A 21,557-nucleotide genomic window follows, 5' to 3' on the forward strand; every position below is an offset into this window, starting at 1 on the left:
AGAAAAAAAAAATATGCGCAAGTGAGTTAAGTTGCTAGCAGCCCCAATAAAACGCAAAATACTGAATTACTATTTCTTAGCCTTTATACTTTGAAAATTAATATAGTAGGAAAAATAGACTCTTAGGTTTAAGTTTACAGCGCTGAAGGTAGTGGAACAAACATATTTACATTCATGGTTTTTAGTTAGGTCGAAAACCGGTTCGCCAATTTTATATTACTTAATATGAAATAATGACAAATATCATTACTCTGGTAGAAATAGTTCGACTATAATTACGTCTCAATGACATAAGCAATTACTAATGGTTGGTCCAGTGCTTATTCTAATAGCTCAGAAATGATAAGAATACGACTTTCCTATATAAGGCGTTTATAAGAACATTCACAATTACTTTCTTAATAAGGTTCAATAAGAAAACAATATGTACGAAAAGATATTAGTTCTATTTTTGGTTCTTCATTATACACGATCAGCTCGTAAGCATCTATCAAGTTCTTTACAATTATATTAATTTTTACTATAATTTGTTGTATAATCGAAAAAGTACCGAATAATCTCTTGAATTTTTTTTATTTCAATTAGTTATAGAGTTGAGCTGTTCTGATATCAACACATTCATTAGCGGTCAAAATGCAGTCAGACAACTTGTTGCTGAAGGGAAAGTAGAAGGGTTACCACCGGCAGCTGAAATGAACTCTGTGGTAAGATACATGTACTTGGACATTGACAATTTCATCTCGTCTTCCCGTGATGATAGTTGTTCTAAAGTAATAAAAACTTTATGAATACAATTGACGTTAAATATTTTTTTCTTTGTTTACCAAATATATTTTTGTGTAGTCTAATACTATTTATATTTTTTGCTACTTTCGTCTGAAGGTTTGGGATGAAGAATTGGCAGCAAAGGCAGAAAAATGGGCAGCTTCCTACCCGAAATCAGTCGACCCAGACCAAACGATTCGTAAGAAATTGTAATGATTTAAAGTTATTTATGGAGTAGTTAGCCATACTAAAAGTGTTTTGTGTTTATTTTCAGCCTCTCATAGATTTTCCGTCAGTCAATCTATATCGGTTTTCCTTAGCAATGATCTCAATTATCAAATGGATTTCGAAAAATTACAAATAATGTGGTTCAATGAGCATGAGAATTATACCTATGGACCGTTTACACAGGAAACTATTTCTCCATCCCATCCGCCTGTCGGAGACTTTGTTCAGGTATAAATATTTACATTTAAAATTACTATTTATTTATCATTTTAAAAGTTTTGTTACGATTTATGATATTTCTTATTAACAAACATACATACATATACATATGTATATTCATCATGTGACTTTGTATTGCACTCTACGTATGGTGTGTGGTTTCATTACATTGGATTAATTTAATAACTTTTCAGAATAAAGAATTTTATATGAATAAATAACCTTCGAAATAATAACCACCCAAAAATTGAATTCTAAAATTTTTCTGACAGCTTTATAAAATAATTATGAAATATAATGATAATGAATTCATAATACAAAAATAACTGTACATATGTTAAATGCAATAATTTGCAATGAGTTTTGATAAATATTGTCTTTTTGTTTTCAGATGATTTGGTCAGATTCTGTATACCTAGGATGCGCTATGTCCGAAAATATTGAAGATGAATTAAAAAGATTTACATTGTATGTGAATATGGCCCGAGGTAATTAAAAAAACTCTTTTTTTTTGAGCTTATCTTACAATAAGGTGTATTAGTTTTGTACTTTTATGCTATACTAAAAATATTTTTGTTTTCAGTGCTAATGTTTTAGGCCAACTGCCCTACAAAGCCGGTAAGGCCAGCAATAAGCTGTTATGTGCAACTGATGAAAATCGATGTGAAAATCCATCTGCAAAGAAATGTTACGAATAGTAAAACAAAATGATAACATTATATAATGCAATAAGTATATTTTTTTCTGTCAAAACTTCAATAAACAAATACACACAACTTCAATGAAAATAATGTAGTTTTTAATGACGACCTTCTTTTAATTTTAATTTTTAATTCAGTAAAAAATTACACATAAAATGCATAATAAATAATATCATTTAATAATCCTATAATGTAGTTTATTTTATAAAATAAGAACCTATATATTGTTATTTCATATGTTGGACAAACAAGGAAACAACTTCGTTCAGAAGTAACAAAGGCGCTTAATTACAGGAGAGTTCATTAAATATTCTACAAACGCTATCCAGAAAAGATATAAATAATATCTTTTTGCAATTTTATCACTTGTATATAAACACTTAAAAATAATATTGTCCCAAACATAAGTAAATTAGTATCGTGGTCCCTACATGTATGGAAACGAAAAGGCAAAGAGTATATTTGTATTGAGCTTAGGAGCACAACTCTCATAGATATATAGTATCCATAACTATAAGTTAGTTTTGACATACTCTAGTCTCAACTTTGTTAATAATAAAATTTAACTAAATTGTCTACAAAATTTTCGTACTAAGATCATACGCACAAACACATACAAACGGGCTTTGATAACATTGCCAAACTTCAATAATGTTACGTACATAGTACTTGGATCCAAACATATTTAATAATATTTCAAGTTTCAATCGTTTAACATCAAATAAAACGTATGTTTCTTCTCATTTATTTGTTCACGAGCCGATTTTATACGCTCTTTATCTACAAAGGGCAGTGCAAAGCAAATACCGAACATTCTACAAAGGATTGTTATTTTTATCGTCTCTTGGTATACAGAAACCACTATTAAAACATTTATAGTATTTTGACACTTGTATTTAGTGAAACATCAATCTCGATTATATATAGCAATATCTCAGTTTGTTATTTGTAAAAACACATCTTTGTTTCATCGACAATTAACTTTAATAATTTAGCTTGTCAGTTTAAGTCACTCATAAATCATTTTTATGATCTTCACTAGCACTATCTTATGCATGAGAACAATATTATTGTAGTTAAAATGTCGTATTACTGAATCAAAGTATTCTTTTAATTTTCGATTTTTCCGAATTAAATCTATATATAAATGTAAGAGAGCTTCTTTATTTCAATGCAATCAATATTTATAATGGCCAAGTCTGCACCAACGGGTTAAAACATTTCAAAATTTTTGAATAATTATTTAGAATTACATATGTAGAAAAATAAAAATAAAACTGTTAATTGTACCAATTATAAAAACAAAATATAACAACAACATGAACTAACAACATACGATACATTTTAAACATGAATTTTTAATGAAAGTTCTTTGAAACATAAAAAATATAAAAAAATTGAAAATCAATTTACAACAAATTCAATCTTAAATTCAAACATGCAAACTGTATAAATGTTCAGTATAGACTTTTTTCCAATTATTTATTTTTATTAAATTATATTTAAACTGACGTTTACTGTGAAGTATTATTAAAATAAATAAAAATCTTAATACGTACGTGATTCTTAATTATTATTTACATATATATTAAAATAAAAGAGATATTCATATATCTCTATGTATGTATGTATGTAATAAAATAAAAATGACCAAAGAACTTAAACATGTTTAACTATTTGCAAAACACGATATTATTTTTTTAAGGGTTTTTCTCGTCATATTTATTTACGCGTCCTTATTTTTTCGTCTGTATCTACAAAGGGCAAAGATAACGAGTACTACCTACAACTATTGTTATTACGATTGTCTCTCGTTAGGCGAAATATGAAAAAATATATTTTGAATCGTATCTACGTCTCTCCTCATATTATTTTGTCATTTCTCTTACGCCTTTTTAAAAGAACAATTTGAGATGAGCTAAACCTAAAGTTGACTATACAAGGATAAATTTATATTATTTACTATGTATTTTAATGTTGGTAAATAAAAATTCTTTTGTACTTTATACTTATAATTTCGATCATGAAAATTTTTCCGAAAGTGATCGTACTGAGGAGATTAAAGTCGCAATAAAAACCTATAACATTATGATTCAAAATTGAAAAGTTAACAGCAAATAAAGACAAAATATCAAAGTTCTTGTTTTCATTCTTCAAATGTCTTATGTTTAACCATCGTATTTAAAGTAGAGTATAGAATGCACAAGAAATACAAACATTTAAATGAAATAGATAAGTTAATAATTGAGCATATAAAAAAAAATTATTTAAATAAATAAAGTGAAGAGAGAACATCACACAATAGGGTCCACAGCCTCCCCGGGTTAATCCTGCCCTAATGAATAGAACTTAACAGGCAAGAACTATTTCCATACAAAAAAAAAACACAAAATCTCTGTGGAAAAATGTTAATAATATCTAGATAGAGAAATACAATACCAGACTCTAGGAAAAATTTAACATGGAACGGAATTAACAGCAGCTGTAGAAAAAGTAAACTGGACAATTGTAGACATCAATGCAGAAAGACGACTGAAAGAGTGCCTTGAACAATATAGTCAATTTATAATGCAATATTAGGAATTTATACCAGGAAAACACGGCTCAAAATTCGTGATAAGTCAAAAGTTACAAAGATTTTTCGTTAATTTCATTGAGATTAGAATGTTTCGCTTTACTAAATATAAAACTGCCATCTCAGAAACTCATATGACCATGAGTGCAAATATATTCACCCACAGAAGAACAGAGCACCACCGCTGTACTTCTCTTACGCTCAAATTGAAGCTATCAAAGATTACACACGAGGACTTGACGATAGTGGAGGATTTCAAAGCTTGACCGAGAGTAAACAACGATGAAAATATAATATTAGTCGCCGGCACGATAAGAAGAAGAACAAGAAGTGAAGATAAACTAGTGCAGCACGTACATGAAATAATCCAACTCAACTCGAGATGTTACAATCTCAACTTATCGCACCTAGAATTTGCTGGCGTTATAATATTTTTAAATTCGTTCTGAACCCACCTCATAAATAATGTGGCAAAAACTCGACATTAAAAATCGTGATAGTGTGCTAACCATGAACTTAAAGAAACAAATTTTATGACCAATGGAACCACAATATCCAGTAAACATTAACATCAATAACTTAGCGTATATATTCGAATACATGTATTCGAATACATATATGTGAAGTCAGGTGCATACCGAGTTTTATCCGCGAGGCTATTGAAATTAAAAACATACCAATTTCAATATAGAAGATGGCTGGAATCTGTCCAACACTTGGGACACTCAATAATACAAAATCTCATGATCGTGGCCACACCCCAGGACCTCATGATACGCTAAGCGGATTCTGCCGGCATCCAGAGCGGCACGTCAGAAAATTAAGAAATCGTTGGCGGTAATCTATAAATAACAAGACCAACTGACAGACATTCACAAGAGACAGTTTGACCACCGCACGGTGCAGACGTGCGGCAAAGTGCTCCGATGCGAATATCGCACAATAGTGTTAAAGTGTCAGAAGAAGGTTCAAGAACAACGTGTCCGGCGTCGATCAGAAGACTCAGAAGTTGGTAGCAGCCACCGTCGCTTAAGTCGCCGTTGTCCTGCTATCAGGTATCACACAGTCGATAGGGAAGTTAGGTACACCCCTGCTACCTAAAAGCAGGGACATAGTATAGTTTACCAAAAATTCACTCACCTCCCTGTCAAGGCAGGGAGGACACCCGTTATACCGTCGCCCACCATGGGCACCAAAATAGAGAAAATCATCGAGAGATTCGAGGTACTCATCAAGTACCTCTCGGAAACCGCCCCGTCAGTGTTCAGGGACTTCAACGAGAAGTTCCCGATACCGCCAGTGTCATTCGACACGGACAGCCCGGCTTCACCGGGATGTCAGCAAAGCAATCCATCCGATATGGATTGCTGGCCAATCGGCTCGGAGGCCGAGACATCGTCAGCAGAGACGACGCCACCGACTTCGGACGCCGGGGAGGATAGCGACGGGTTCAGGCCCGTAATATCCAAATCAGGAAAGAGGAAGGCGGCTAAGTGGCTGAAGGCGCCGCCGCCGAACAAAAAAATAATTACGTCACCCGCAGCTGCCGGCGCAGCTGCGCGCGCACCTGTGTCAACACCTGCGGGCACATCTGTGTCCGCGCCTGCGGGCACATCTGTGTCCGCAATTGCGGGCACATCTGTGTCCGCGCCTGCGGGCACATCTGTGTCCGCAATTGCGGGCACATCTGTGTCCGTACCTGCGGGCACATCTGTGTCCGCACCTGCGGGCGCAGCTGTGTCCGCGCCAGCGGGCACCGCTGTGTCGGTACCGGCGGGGGTACCTGGGTCCGCACCCACAAAAACAAATAGCCCGCCGCCCCTATACGTCAGGACGAACAGGAACTGGAACGACATTTCCAGTCTCCTTAATAACAAGAACATCCGGTACATATCAGCCCGCAACACGGCGGTAGGTATAAAAATATCTACTGCCTCCCCGTCCGACCACCGTGCACTGTCATCGATATTGCGTAAAAACAATATCGAATACCATACCTACGCCCTCCCGGAGGAACGTAGGCTAACTGTAATTATCAAGGGTCTCCCCGCGGAGATACCTGTTAATGTTATAGAAAAGGACCTTCAGTCCCAAAACCTGCCAGTGTTGGAAGTGCATCGCATGCACAGGCCAAATAAACGACCGTTCGACATGGTGCTAGTGCACTTGTCCCTTACCCCGGAAGGTAAGGCAATTTATAATTTAAAATCCGTCTGCCGGTTATCCGGTCTACGTATCGAGCCGCCTCGAAACGCGGTCCTCGAACCTCGAAGTGCGGTCAGCGGGGTCATCCCGCGAGTTATCGCGGATGCCCCAAAGCCCCGCACTGGGCGAAAGTTGGGCGGCACCCCGGCAATGCCCGGGAGCCGGCTCTCATCCCCGCTGCACCTCCGACAACAAACGCTTGGGTACGCCCAAGCGCCATAATAGGCCCGAAAGCCCCTCAGGCACCTCAGGCCCCTCTGGCACCTCAGGCCCCTCAGGCACCACAGGCCCCTCAGGCACCAAAAGCCCCTCAGGCACCAAAAGCCCCTCAGGCACCGAAGGCCCCTAAGGCACCCCAGGCCCCCAAGGCACCGGCAGTAGGCCTAGCGGCTGACCTACAACTCGTCTGCGACTTCGCGAGTCTAATAGACCCCGCGGAGGTGCAGACCTTAGCAGCCAAGCTGAGGGCCTCCAACGGCAATCCTCAGGCGCGCATGCTGGCAATGTGCCAGCACGCGGGCATGTTGAGTGCCGTCGGGGCGTACCAAGCCAATGGCTGTTAACCGGACAAAACCACGCTCACTGACTGTCGCTACATACAACGCGAACGGCCTCTCTCCTCAGATAGAACTGGTGCGAGACTTCGTAGTTAAGCACCAGATAGATATACTTTTAGTGCAAGAGTCCTTCTTGAAACCATGTAAAAGAAACCCACAGATTGGGAACTATAACATCATTAGGAACGACCGCCTCTCCGCCGGAGGAGGTACAATTATATATTACAGAAGGGCTCTTCACTGCATACCCCTTGACCCTCCCCAGCTACAAAACATAGAAACATCAATCTGTCAGGTGAGTATGACGGGCCATCAGCCCATCATACTAGCATCCGTTTATCTTTCTCCATCAAAAACAATAGAGGAGAACGACCTTCAGCCACTTCTCTCGTTAGGGAACTCGGTCATTCTGGCCGGGGACCTAAATAGTAAGCATCCTCGCTGGAACTCCCGACAATCAAATATTAGAGGACGGGACCTAGACAAGTTAGTAGACAAACTCAACATAGAGGTCACCGCTCCTCTACACCCGACGCGATACCCCTTCCATGACGGCTCACAAGACAGACCTGACGTGCTCGACATAGCCCTCTTGAAGAACGTAACACTCCAGTTGCATTCGATAGAGGCGCTATCCGAGCTTGATTCAGACCACAGACCAGTATTAATCCAGCTAGGACCCCCCCAAACCGCGGCAATCCAAACAAAAAATATCACCGATTGGAAGCTGTTGGAACAGCGACTAAAATCAGACTCTTCGCAGCTATCCCAAATCCCTGACACCATAGACTCAGCAGAAGCTGCGAAGACCGCCATGTCCCTAGTCACTAAACATATAACTCAAGCGTTAGAGAATTCGACGAGACAGATCACGGTGTCCCACAGGGATCGTCGTGAACTGCCTCCCGAGATTAGGGATTTAATTAGAAGAAAAAATTCCGCCACTAGAGCCCATGACGCAGCACCGACAGACGATAACCGTAGAACGCTACGTAATCTCCAAAGGCAAGTGAGAGAAGCACTCGCTTCCTTTCGAGAGGACGGCTGGGACAGGAAACTCTCGTCGCTCTCTCCAATGCACCAGGCATTCTGGTCGTTGCAGAGAGCAATGAAGAGCGACACTGTCTCGGTAATGCCTCCTTTGGTTAGACCAAACCGACCACCCGCTTTCGACGACAAAGAGAAGGCCGAATGTCTAGCAGACAGTTTTGAGAGTCAATGCTCTCCTAGCGACCAACCGAGTGACCCGGGTCACATAGATAAAGTCGAAGAGTACGTAGCTCAAAGACTTACGCAACCACCGGTAGACGCCGCGCTAAAAGAAACGTCACTTCCGGAAGTGACCGACATCATCCGCGCATTCCATGCCAAAAAAGCATCGGGGCCTGATCGCATCACGAATAAGGCCCTGAAAATCCTTCCGCCGCGACTAATTTACCTATTGGTCCTCATCTTCAACGCACTACTGAACGGATGCGCGTTCCCCGACCAATGGAAAGAGGCCATAGTAATAGGTATTCCGAAACCAGGGAAACCGAAAAATCTACCGAGCAGCTACCGGCCGCTTAGTCTGCTCAACACTCTCGGAAAAGTCTACGAAAGGATCGTCTTGAATCGGCTCAAACAGGAAGTGGAGAAATTAAAAATTCCTCCCCAACGAACAGTTCGGCTTCAGAGCCAAGCACTCCAGCATCCACCCGGTGCACCGCCTCACGGAGCACATCACCAAGGGTATTATAAGCAGACGTCCCCATAAAACGGGTGCAATCTTCTTCGATGTGGCGAAAGCATTCGACAAAGTCTGGTACAACGGCTTGATTTACAAGCTGTTCAAACTAAAGCTGCCAGACAGGCTCGTTCACATTATTCGAGCCTACTTGTCGAACCGCTCTTTCCGCTATCGAGTGGAGGGCACCCTATCCTCCCCCCGCCCAATAAGAGCAGGAGTCCCTCAGGGCTCCATCCTCTCTCCAATTCTTTACTCGTTATACACGAGCGATATCCCGGTTCCAAAAGGACCAACCTCATCAAGGTCTCTAGATTACATCATCTCTCGACTCCAGAAAGCAGCCAAAACCTTAGGGAAATGGTTTCGCCAATGGAGAATCGAGATTAATCCAGACAAAAGCACTACAATTATTTTTTCCAGAAATAATCGAGTAGGCATCCCCTCCCGAAAAATTTCCTTGTACGACAGCCCCATTCCTTGGAAGAAAAGGGCCAAATATCTAGGGGTCACTCTGGATAGTTATTTCACTTTCAGACCCCACATTCAGTCAGTTAGAAATAGGGCAGCCTACATCCTAGGTCGCCTATATCCCCTGATCTGCAGTAAAAGTAAACTGTCCCTTAGAAATAAGGTCACACTTTACAAGACCTGCATACTTCCAATCATGTCGTACGCGAGCGCGTGCTTCGCCCACGCCCGTCCCTCAGCCATCAACAAACTGCAAGTGCTGCAAAATAGATTCATGCGCAAAGCCACAGGCGCACCCTGGTACATCAGGAATTCCGACCTCCATAGGGACCTCCGACTTCCTACGGTAGCTGCACACTTCAAGACGATCTTAAAGAGATTTTTCGAGACCGCGACGGTTCATCCCAACCCACTAGTAGTCAAAGCGTGTGGCTACTCCCCGTCACCCAACTCCCCGTTAGGCAAGAGGTGTCCCAAAGACGTTCTCCTAGACCCTGACGACATAACGACAACAGACAACACAGACGCAACAAGCCCCACGACACAAAATCACATTCACACACACCGTCTTCGCCGGCGAAGACGAGGTCCCGTGTCATACACGTCGCTCCGGCGTTCTGCCGTCGGGGGACGTCACGCAATCCAAAATCCAACTCCATCCTCCACAAGAACGCCGTCCTAAGCCGAGGTCCGGCCTCTTAGAGGCACCCTTGGGACGGGTGCATCCATCATTCGGGCCCTTCGGGCCCGAAATAAACGGATGGGTCCCATCTGGCCGCCCACCCCTCCCGGTAACGCTGTAAAAGCCTGTAAAAGCAATAGGGCTAACAGCTTTTGTCAATTCGAAACTAGACAGACATTCACATCTCGTCTGCCCGTTATAACGGTTGCTGCAAAGTAACTGAAACGTCGGGATTATGTAGTTTTTCAAAATAATAAAATACGCGTAGTAATCCGAAAAATATTAGTTTCATTTAACTGAATATTCGCAAAAGTCTTTGATATCATTACATGTATCTTTATCATAACAGCTCAAATTGGAATATATGGATTAGAAGTTGCACAAGAAAATGTACTGGAACATGAAGGAAATTATGAAAAATAAAAAAGTTACTATATCTATCAAATAGGGAAATAGAATAGGAGCCACTCTACTGTGTTGTGTTAGGGCGCAATTAAAGCTAAACACATTTATTTTTAATAGCTGCGTCGTCGTGCTAATTTGTCTAAAGCGATATAACAGATTTTGATACCTATTGCATATAAACGTAATTGCTGAAGAAATAATACACTTTATAAGTCAAGCGAAGTTAAACAGAAGACGTATAAACTAAAAATTCACCTAGAGAATTGATATTCCTTTTAACATTCTAAACTTTGAAGAGCGTCTATTATAAATACGTACGTTATTTAACTCCATCAAAATGAATCATTTCTTTTTTTCAAAAGCTTATTAATTAATTATAGAGCTGCTTTATTGATAAAATCAAAGAGGAAAAAAATATTTTTTTACTTTACTTGAAAAACCAATGATTAATTGATTTATGATTGAATATATAGGCATTTATGCATAATTTATATAAAGAATTCTAATTTAGAAAGAATAATTTAAAATTAAATTGAGTTTCACTGAGCCTATTGTCAACATGTAAAAATATTCTAAAAAAAAAAGTATAGTAAATTTTTGCAGCGAGATAATAGAAAAAAAAAATATGCGCAAGTGAGTTAAGTTGCTAGCAGCCCCAATAAAACGCAAAATACTGAATTACTATTTCTTAGCCTTTATACTTTGAAAATTAATATAGTAGGAAAAATAGACTCTTAGGTTTAAGTTTACAGCGCTGAAGGTAGTGGAACAAATATATTTACATTCATGGTTTTTAGTTAGGTCGAAAACCGGTTCGCCAATTTTATATTACTTAATATGAAATAATGACAAATATCATTACCCTGGTAGAAATAGTTCGACTATAATTACGTCTCAATGACATAAGCAATTACTAATGGTTGGCCCAGTGCTTATTCTAATAGCTCAGAAATGATAAGAATACGACTTTCCTATATAAGGCGTTTATAAGAACATTCGCAATTACTTTCTTAATAAGATTCAATAAGAAAACAATATGTACGAAAAGATATTAGTTCTATTTTTGGTTCTTCATTATACACGATCAGCTCGTAAGCATCTATCAAGTTCTTTACAATTATATTAATTTTTACTATAATTTGTTGTATAATCGAAAAAGTACCGAATAATCTCTTAATTTTTTTTTATTTCAATTAGTTATAGAGTTGAGCTGTTCTGATATCAACACATTAATTAGCGGTCACAATGGAGTCAGAATACTCGTTGCTGACGGGAACGTAGAAGGTCTACCACCGGCAGCTGAAATGAACTCTGTGGTAAGATACATGTACTTGGACATTGACAATTTCATCTCGTCTTCCCGTGATGATAGTTGTTCTAAAGTAATAAAAACTTTATGAATACAATTGACGTTAAATATTTGTTTCTATGTTTACTAAATATATTTTTGTGTAGTATCATACTATTTATATTTTTTCCTACTTTCGTTTGAAGGTTTGGGATGAAGAATTGGCAGCAAAGGCAGAAAAATGGGCAGCTTCCTACCCGAAATCAGTCGACCCAGACCAAACGATTCGTAAGAAATTGTAATGATTTAAAGGTATTTATGGAGTAGTTAGCCATACTAAAAGTGTTTTGTGTTTATTTTCAGCTTCTCATAGATTTTCCGTCAGTCAATCTATATCGGTTTTCCTTAGCAAAGATCTCAATTTTCGAATGGATATCGAAGAATTACCAATAATGTGGTTCAATGAGCATGAGAACTATACCTATGGACCGATTACAGAGGAAAATATGTCTCCATCCCATCCGCCTGTCGGAGACTTTACTCAGGTATAAATATTTACATTTAAGATTACTATTTATTTACCATTTTAAAAGTTTTGATACATATATTCATCATGTGACTTTGTATTGCACTCTACGTATGGTTTGTGGTTTCATTAGATTGGATTAATTTAATAACTTTTGATAATAAAGAATTATTATATGAATAAATAACCTTCGAAATAATAACCACCCAAAAATTGAATTCTAAAATTTTTCTGACAGCTTGATAAAATAATTATGAAATATAATGATAATGAATTCATAATACAAAAATAACTGTATATATGTTAAATGCAATAATTTGCAATGAGTTTTGATAAATATTGTCTTTTTGTTTTCAGATGATTTGGTCAGATTCTGTATACCTAGGATGCGCTATGTCCGAAAATATTGAAGATGAATTAAAAAAGATTTACATTGTATGTGAATATGGCCCGAGGTAATTAAAAAAACTCTTTTTTTTTGAGCTTATCTTACAATAAGGTGTATTAGTTTTGTACTTTTATGCGATACTAAAAATATTTTTGTTTCAGTGCTAATGTTGTAGGCCAACTGCCGTACAAAGCCGGTAAGGCCAGCAATAAGCTGATATGTGCAACTGATGAAAATCGATGTGAAAATCCAACTGCAAAGAAATGTTACGAATAGTAAAACAAAATGATAACATTATATAATGCAATAAATATATTTTTTTCTGTCAAAACTTCAATAAACAAATACACACAACTTCAATGAAAATAATGTAGTTTTTAATGACGACCTTCTTTTAATTTTAATTTTTAATTCAGTAAAAAATTACACATAAAATGCATAATAAATAATATCATTTAATAATCCTATAATGTAGTTTATTTTATAAAATAAGAACCTATATATTGTTATTTCATATGTTGGACAAACAAGGAAACAACTTCGTTCAGAAGTAACAAAGGCGCTTAATTACAGGAGAGTTCATTAAATATTCTACAAACGCTATCCAGAAAAGATATAAATAATATCTTTTTGCAATTTTATCACTTGTATATAAACACTTAAAAATAATATTGTCCCAAACATAAGTAAATTAGTATCGTGGTCCCTACATGTATGGAAACGAAAAGGCAAAGAGTATATTTGTATTGAGCTTAGGAGCACAACTCTCATAGATATATAGTATCCATAACTATAAGTTAGTTTTGACATACTCTAGTCTTAACTTTGTTAATAATAAAATTTAACTAAATTGTCTACAAAGTTTTCATACTAAGATCATACGCACAAACACATACAAACGGGCTTTGATAACATTGCCAAACTTCAATAATGTTACGTACATAGTACTTGGATCCAAACATATTTAATAATATTTCAAGTTTCAATCGTTTAACATCAAATAAAACGTATGTTTCTTCTCATTTATTTGTTCACGAGCCGATTTTATACGCTCTTTATCTACAAAGGGCAGTGCAAAGCAAATACCGAACATTCTACAAAGGATTGTTATTTTTATCGTCTCTTGGTATACAGAAACCACTATTAAAACATTTATAGTATTTTGACACTTGTATTTAGTGAAACATCAATCTCGATTATATATAGCAATATCTCAGCTTGTTATTTGTAAAAACACATCTTTGTTTCATCGACAATTAACTTTAATAATTTAGCTTGTCAGTTTAAGTCACTCATAAATCATTTTTATGATCTTCACTAGCACTATCTTATGCATGAGAACAATATTATTGTAGTTAAAATGTCGTATTACTGAATCAAAGTATTCTTTTAATTTTCGATTTTTGCGAATTAAATCTATATATAAATGTAAGAGAGCTTCTTTATTTCAATTAAATCAATATTTATAATGGCCAAGTCTGCACCAACGGGTTAAAACATTTCAAAATGTTTGAATAATTATTTAGAATTACATATGTAGAAAAATAAAAATAAAACTGTTAATTGTACCAATTATAAAAACAAAATATAACAACAACATGAACTAACAACATACGATACATTTTAAACATGAATTTTTAATGAAAGTTCTTTGAAACATAAAAAATATAAAAAAATTGAAAATCAATTTACAACAAATTCAATCTTAAATTCAAACATGCAAACTGTATAAATGTTCAGTATAGACTTTTTTCCAATTATTTATTTTTATTAAATTATATTTAAACTGACGTTTACTGTGAAGTATTATTAAAATAAATAAAAATCTTAATACGTACGTGATTCTTAATTATTATTTACATATATATTAAAATAAAAGAGATATTCATATATCTCTATGTATGTATGTATGTAATAAAATAAAAATGACCAAAGAACTTAAACATGTTTAACTATTTGCAAAACACGATATTATTTTTTTAAGGGTTTTTCTCGTCATATTTATTTACGCGTCCTTATTTTTTCGTCTGTATCTACAAAGGGCAAAGATAACGAGTACTACCTACAACTATTGTTATTACGATTGTCTCTCGTTAGGCGAAATATGAAAAAATATATTTTGAATCGTATCTACGTCTCTCCTCATATTATTTTGTCATTTCTCTTACGCCTTTTTAAAAGAACAATTTGAGATGAGCTAAACCTAAAGTTGACTATACAAGGATAAATTTATATTATTTACTATGTATTTTAATGTTGGTAAATAAAAATTCTTTTGTACTTTATACTTATAATTTCGATCATGAAAATTTTTCCGAAAGTGATCGTACTGAGGAGATTAAAGTCGCAATAAAAACCTATAACATTATGATTCAAAATTGAAAAGTTAACAGCAAATAAAGACAAAATATCAAAGTTCTTGTTTTCATTCTTCAAATGTCTTATGTTTAACCATCGTATTTAAAGTAGAGTATAGAATGCACAAGAAATACAAACATTTAAATGAAATAGATAAGTTAATAATTGAGCATATAAAAAAAAATTATTAAATAAATAAAGTGAAGAGAGAACATCACACAATAGGGTCCACAGCCTCCCCGGGTTAATCCTGCCCTAATGAATAGAACTTAACAGGCAAGAACTATTTCCATACAAAAAAAAAACACAAAATCTCTGTGGAAAAATGTTAATAATATCTAGATAGAGAAATACAATACCAGACTCTAGGAAAAATTTAACATGGAACGGAATTAACAGCAGCTGTAGAAAAAGTAAACTGGACAATTGTAGACATCAATGCAGAAAGACGACTGAAAGAGTGCCTTGAACAATATAGTCAATTTATAATGCAATATTAGGAATTTATACCAGGAAAACACGGCTCAAAATTCGTGATAAGTCAAAAGTTACAAAGATTTTTCGTTAATTTCATTGAGATTAGAATGTTTCGCTTTACTAAATATAAAACTGCCATCTCAGAAACTCATATGACCATGAGTGCAAATATATTCACCCACAGAAGAACAGAGCACCACCGCTGTACTTCTCTTACGCTCAAATTGAAGCTATCAAAGATTACACACGAGGACTTGACGATAGTGGAGGATTTCAAAGCTTGACCGAGAGTAAACAACGATGAAAATATAATATTAGTCGCCGGCACGATAAGAAGAAGAACAAGAAGTGAAGATAAACTAGTGCAGCACGTACATGAAATAATCCAACTCAACTCGAGATGTTACAATCTCAACTTATCGCACCTAGAATTTGCTGGCGTTATAATATTTTTAAATTCGTTCTGAACCCACCTCATAAATAATGTGGCAAAAACTCGACATTAAAAATCGCGATAGTGTACTAACCATGAACTTAAAGAAACAAATTTTATGACCAATGGAACCACAATATCCAGTAATCATTAACTTCAATACCTTAGCGTATATATTCGAATACATATATGTGAAGTCAGGTACATACCGAGTTTTATCCGCGAGGCTATTGAAATTAAAAACATCCCAATTTCAATACAGAAGATGGCTGGAATCTGTCCAACACTTGGGACACTTAATAATACAAAATCTCATGATCGTGGCCACACCCCAGGACCTCATGATACGCTAAGCGGATTCTGCCGGCATCCAGAGCGGTACGTCAGAAAATTAAGAAATCTTTGGCTGTAAACTATAAATAACAAGACCAACTGACAGACATTCACTTCTCGTCTGCCCGTTATAACGGTTGCTGCAAAGTAACTGAAACGTCGGGATTATGTAGTTTTACAAAATAATAAAATACGCGTAGTAATCCGAAAAATATTAATTTCATTTAACTGAATATTCGCAAAAGTCTTTGATATCATTACATGTATCTTTTTCATAACAGCTCAAATTGGAATATATGGTTTAAAAGTTGCACAAGAAAATGTACTGGAACATGAAGGAAATTATGAAAAATAAAGAAGTTACTATGTCTATCAAATGCAAACCATATAATACTCATATCTTACTAGTCGTAAATTTTGGTTGTCAGGCCAGGACCTTAACAAAAGTTCATACAAGGAAATGGGAAGTATATGAAAACGACCTACAAAAGAGTTTAGTACAGATAAAAGATGAAATAAAATAATGGCTAACATAATAAACTAAAAAGTAAACTACAATACATTACACTTTTTACCAGAAAACTTAAATGGAAGAAGACGCGACACATTAAAAGGGGGAATAACAAATGAAGTAGACTGATCAATTACTATTCTATCAACAAAAAGAGAAAATTAAGTGGAGCTCGTCAGTATGTGGACGGTAATGAGAAAATTGAAGAGTAAAAAGGGAGAGACCTTTGCCCATAGTCAAGCAGAGAAACAATTAAATATACTAATATAAGCACCAATTTAGGAAAAATTATGTAGTTCCTTGAAAAAAAAATGACTCAATCTATTAAATTTTACTTTAAATTCATTGTATATCTAATAATCAGAGTTAGTCTAAAATCCTACGAGTACCATAAAGTAATATTTATACATTAGATACGAGTATGTTGTCACCGTAAAACTGTTACAAATATATGATCTTTAGAATATTTCTTCTAAAAGGTTTTGTCTAAAAAAGAAGGGAATATTCTTAACCGATTAATTTCATTTAGCAAAGCTAGATTGATTTATTTATGCGAAGCTATTAAACCAAATTATTTGTGTTAATATGATTTAAAATGATAACTCGTAATAAAAAACAACAACGTACTCGTGACATCTTATTCCGCTTTCTGTACAAACTAAATATATATTTCTAAAATGACTTTTGAATAAAAATGCAATCATTTTATAAATTTACTAATAAACTAGTATCTCAAAATCATTGCAAATTTTTATTATAAAAAAAGACATATAATGCATTAATAGTCAGTTTCAGTAAAGAGTTAGAGCGATCATATGTCAACATCAAAATAATTTAAATTGAACCAAATTTTTGTTATGTATATTCTTTAAGAAAAAACTTTCATTCATAAAGAGTCCTAAACTATATCGTACCAAAATTGTCTTAAAATATTCTCTCACATAATTTTTTAATTCATTGCAGAAGTATTTTGATACGAACTTACCTATTTTGTCATAACGCACTTTAAAATTTATACTATTAGTATTCGTTACAAATAGGCTTTTTGTAGGAATCAAAAATTACAAAACAATTTATGGAAACATCCATTATCTATGAGTTGCTATTAACAAAATCTCTGACACTTAGCAGCTACAAGATAGGAGTTAGGTCACCAAAGTGTCAAAAAAAATCTATCATCAGTAAAAAAATTTTAAATCGTCGTCTACGAACCTACCTAAAAATGCTAAGAAAAACTATTTTGGTAAATAGACGGGTAAGTAAAATTCGTTAAACTAACCCAGTTTATTTATTTATACTTGATTATCTTACCAGGAAATAGAATAGGAGCCACTCTACTGTGTTGTGTTAGGGCGCAATTAAAGCTAAACACATTTATTTTTAATAGCTGCGTCGTCGTGCTAATTTGTCTAAAGCGATATAACAGATTTAGATACCTATTGCATATAAACGTAATTGCTGAAGAAATAATACACTTTATAAGTCAAGCGAAGTTAAACAGAAGATGTATAAACTAAAAATTCACCTAGAGAATTGACATTCCTTTTAACATTCTAAACTTTGAAGAGCGTCTATTATAAATACGTACGTTATTTAACTCCATCAAAATGAATCATTTCTTTTTTTCAAAAGCTTTTTAATTATAGAACTGCTTTATTGATAAAATCAAAGAGAAAAAAATATATACATATTTTACTAATGATTGAATGAATATATAGGCATTTATGCTTAATTTATATAAAGAATTCTAATTAAGAAAGCAAAATTTAAAATTAAATTGAGCCTATTGTCAACATGTAAAAATATTCTAAAAAAAAGTATAGTCAATTTTTGCATCGAGATAATAGAAAAAAAAAATATGCGCAAGTGAGTTAAGTTGCTAGCAGCCCCAATAAAACGCAAAATACTGAATTACTATTTCTTAGCCTTTATACTTTGAAAATTAATATAGTAGGAAAAATAGACTCTTAGGTTTAAGTTTACAGCGCTGAAGGTAGTGGAACAAACATATTTACATTCATGGTTTTTGGTTAGGTCGAAAACCGGTTCGCCAATTTTATATTAGTTAATATGAAATAATGACAAATATCATTACTCTGGTAGAAATAATTCGACTATAATTACGTCTCAATGACATAAGCAATTACTAATGGTTGGCCCAGTGCTTATTCTAATAGCTCAGAAATGATAAGAATACGACTTTTCTATATAAAGCGTTTATTAGAACATTCACAATTACTTTCTTAATAAGGTTCAATAAGAAAACAATATGTACGAAAAGATATTTGTTTTATTTTTGGTTCTTCATTATACACGATCAGCTCGTAAGTATCTATCAAGTTCTCTATTATTATGTTAATTTTTACTATAATTTGTTGTATAATCGAAAAAGTACCGAATAATCTCTTAAATTTTTTTTATTTCAATTAGTTATAGAGTTGAGCTGTTCTGATATCAACACATTCATTAGCGGTCAAAATGCAGTCAGAGAACTCGTTGCTGAAGGGAAAGTAGAAGGTCTACCACCGGCAGCTGAAATGAACTCTGTGGTAAGATACATGTACTTGGACATTGACAATTTCATCTCGTATTCCCGTGATGATAGTTGTTCTAAAGTAATAAAAACTTTATGAATACAATTGACGTTAAATATTTGTTTCTATGTTTACTAAATATATTTTTGTGTAGTCTCATACTATTTATATTTTTTCCTACTTTCGTTTGAAGGTTTGGGATGAAGAATTGGCAGCAAAGGCAGAAAAATGGGCAGCTTCCTACCCGAAATCAGTCGACCCAGACCAAACGATTCGTAAGAAATTGTAATGATTTAAAGTTATTTATGGAGTAGTTAGCCATACTAAAAGTGTATTTTTTTTCAGCCTCTCATAGATTTTCCGTCAGTCAATCTATATCGGTTTTCCTTAGCAATGATCTCAATTTTCAAATGGATACCGAAAAATTACAAATAATGTGGTTCAATGAGCATGAGAACTATACCTATGGACCGTTTACACAGGAAACTATTTCTCCATCCCATCCGCCTGTCGGACATTTTACTCAGGTATAAATATTTACATTTAAAATAGTAATTTATTTACCATTTTAAAAGTTTTGTTACGATTTATGATATTTCTTGTTAACAAACATACATACATATACATATATTCATCATGTGACTTTGTATTGCACTCTACGTATGGTGTGTGGTTTCATTAGATTGGATTAATTTCATATCAACATTGTAAGTAGTGGTAACTTAGGGTTTTGGCTGCGTTCACATTCAGATAACTTTTCATAATAAAGAATTTTTATATGAATAAATAACCTTCGAAATAATAACCACCCAAAAATTGAATTCTAAAATTTTTCTGATAGCTTGATAAAATATTTATGAATTATAATGATACTGAATTCGTAATACAAAAATAACTGTACATATGTTAAATGCAATAATTTGCAATGAGTTTTGATAAATATTGTCTTTTTGTTTTCAGATGATTTGGTCAGATTCTGTATACCTAGGATGCGCTATGTCCGAAAATATTGAAGATAAATTAAAAAAGATTTACATTGTATGTGAATATGGCCCGAGGTAATTAAAAAAACTCTTTTTTTTTGAGCTTATCTTACAATAAGGTGTATTAGTATTGTACTTTTATGCTATACTAAAAATATTTTTGTTTTCAGTGCTAATGTTTTAGGCCAACTGCCGTACAAAGCCGGTAAGGCCAGCAATAAGCTGATATGTGCAACTGATGAAAATCGATGTGAAAATCCAACTGCAAAGAAATGTTACGAATAGTAAAACAAAATGATAACATTATATAATGCAATAAGTATATTTTTTTCTGTCAAAACTTCAATAAACAAATACACACAACTTCAATGAAAATATTGTAGTTTTTAATGACGACCTTCTTTTAATTTTAATTTTTAATGCAGTAACAAATTACACATAAAATGCATGATAAATAATATCATTTAATATTCATATAATGTAGTTTATTTTATAAAATAAGAACCTATATATTGTTATTTCATGGAATAAATAATAAATTTACTATGGATATTTCTAATAAGGATTTTAATTGCACTTGTGTTCGATTTTCATCAAACTATGAAATGTTGCTATTAAAGTTGCACTATTAAAGGCTCCTTTTATTCCGAACCCACAATGAAGCGCGGTCATAGTAAATAGAACATAACACAAATTGCTTGCGGATAGTCTCGGTTTTATGTTTGTATTTAATCATTTATTTTATATTCAAAGTATATATTATTTTCAACTGTGTTCCTAGGCAGTACATGTATAGTGTATGTAAATATCTACGCAATATATTGTTCAATTATTTCAAATCCATGTAGAAGTTGCCTACATAGGACTGCAATAAAAATTTGTCTAGAAAAAAACTAGCGTTTTGATTTTTATGTAGTACAAAAATGTTCACTGGAGTCTACTGCAAAAGCATAAAAAAGATATAAGACAAAATAGCAGTACCAGGTATAAAACTGAGTGGTTGCAACTTGTCGTTAAACGACTTACACGATCGGACACATAAATATAATTTATACAAAATCTCTACAATCGCGATATAACCAATGTTTATGATAGAATTAAAAAAATAAAATAAAAGGCCTAAAATTGATAACGTTACCAAAATAAAAAGGCATGGTTTATCAATAAAATTTTACTAAAATTCGTATTCATG

The 21,557-nt window shown here is 34.4% G+C and overlaps 4 protein-coding genes across 4 annotated transcripts; all 4 read left to right on the plus strand.

Moving 5' to 3' along the window:
* Positions 1–398: 398 nt before the first annotated feature.
* LOC116766927 (venom allergen 5-like) lies at positions 399–2,098 on the plus strand. Its single transcript, XM_061521673.1, has 6 exons — positions 399–479; positions 586–704; positions 883–964; positions 1,040–1,221; positions 1,604–1,700; positions 1,796–2,098. The coding sequence occupies exons 1-6, from the start codon at positions 425–427 to the stop codon at positions 1,807–1,809; spliced, it is 549 nt and encodes a 182-aa protein (XP_061377657.1). The 5' UTR covers positions 399–424; the 3' UTR covers positions 1,810–2,098.
* Positions 2,099–5,673: 3,575 nt separating this feature from the next.
* LOC133318955 (uncharacterized) lies at positions 5,674–7,256 on the plus strand. The gene is made up of 2 exons (XM_061521607.1): positions 5,674–6,673; positions 6,808–7,256. The coding sequence occupies exons 1-2, from the start codon at positions 5,674–5,676 to the stop codon at positions 7,254–7,256; spliced, it is 1,449 nt and encodes a 482-aa protein (XP_061377591.1).
* Positions 7,257–11,541: 4,285 nt separating this feature from the next.
* Positions 11,542–13,166, plus strand: LOC133318980 (venom allergen 5-like). Its single transcript, XM_061521671.1, has 6 exons — positions 11,542–11,625; positions 11,732–11,850; positions 12,029–12,110; positions 12,186–12,367; positions 12,706–12,803; positions 12,898–13,166. Exons 1-6 carry the CDS (start codon positions 11,571–11,573, stop codon positions 13,010–13,012), a joined length of 651 nt encoding a protein of 216 aa, XP_061377655.1. The 5' UTR covers positions 11,542–11,570; the 3' UTR covers positions 13,013–13,166.
* A 5,928-nt stretch (positions 13,167–19,094) lies between these two features.
* On the plus strand, positions 19,095–20,874 carry LOC133318973 (venom allergen 5-like). Its single transcript, XM_061521663.1, has 6 exons — positions 19,095–19,172; positions 19,279–19,397; positions 19,576–19,657; positions 19,728–19,909; positions 20,343–20,440; positions 20,536–20,874. The coding sequence occupies exons 1-6, from the start codon at positions 19,118–19,120 to the stop codon at positions 20,648–20,650; spliced, it is 651 nt and encodes a 216-aa protein (XP_061377647.1). The 5' UTR covers positions 19,095–19,117; the 3' UTR covers positions 20,651–20,874.
* Positions 20,875–21,557: the final 683 nt, after the last annotated feature.

This window comes from Danaus plexippus, chromosome 10 (genome assembly GCF_018135715.1).
Source record: "Danaus plexippus chromosome 10, MEX_DaPlex, whole genome shotgun sequence".
In the NCBI taxonomy this organism is placed as follows: Eukaryota; Metazoa; Arthropoda; class Insecta; order Lepidoptera; family Nymphalidae; genus Danaus; species Danaus plexippus.

Coding starts and splice junctions, on each gene's coding strand:
- LOC116766927 (XM_061521673.1), top strand. CDS start 425: ATGTACGAAAAGATATTAGTTCTATTTTTGGTTCTTCATTATACACGA. Junction 480..585: donor TCATTATACACGATCAGCTC/GTAAGCATCTAT, acceptor TATTTCAATTAG/TTATAGAGTTGAGCTGTTCT. Junction 1,222..1,603: donor CTGTCGGAGACTTTGTTCAG/GTATAAATATTT, acceptor TTTTGTTTTCAG/ATGATTTGGTCAGATTCTGT.
- LOC133318955 (XM_061521607.1), top strand. CDS start 5,674: ATGGGCACCAAAATAGAGAAAATCATCGAGAGATTCGAGGTACTCATC. Junction 6,674..6,807: donor CTTGTCCCTTACCCCGGAAG/GTAAGGCAATTT, acceptor GATGCCCCAAAG/CCCCGCACTGGGCGAAAGTT.
- LOC133318980 (XM_061521671.1), top strand. CDS start 11,571: ATGTACGAAAAGATATTAGTTCTATTTTTGGTTCTTCATTATACACGA. Junction 11,851..12,028: donor CAGCTGAAATGAACTCTGTG/GTAAGATACATG, acceptor TTTCGTTTGAAG/GTTTGGGATGAAGAATTGGC. Junction 12,804..12,897: donor GTATGTGAATATGGCCCGAG/GTAATTAAAAAA, acceptor TTTTTGTTTCAG/TGCTAATGTTGTAGGCCAAC.
- LOC133318973 (XM_061521663.1), top strand. CDS start 19,118: ATGTACGAAAAGATATTTGTTTTATTTTTGGTTCTTCATTATACACGA. Junction 19,658..19,727: donor CGACCCAGACCAAACGATTC/GTAAGAAATTGT, acceptor ATTTTTTTTCAG/CCTCTCATAGATTTTCCGTC. Junction 20,441..20,535: donor GTATGTGAATATGGCCCGAG/GTAATTAAAAAA, acceptor TTTTGTTTTCAG/TGCTAATGTTTTAGGCCAAC.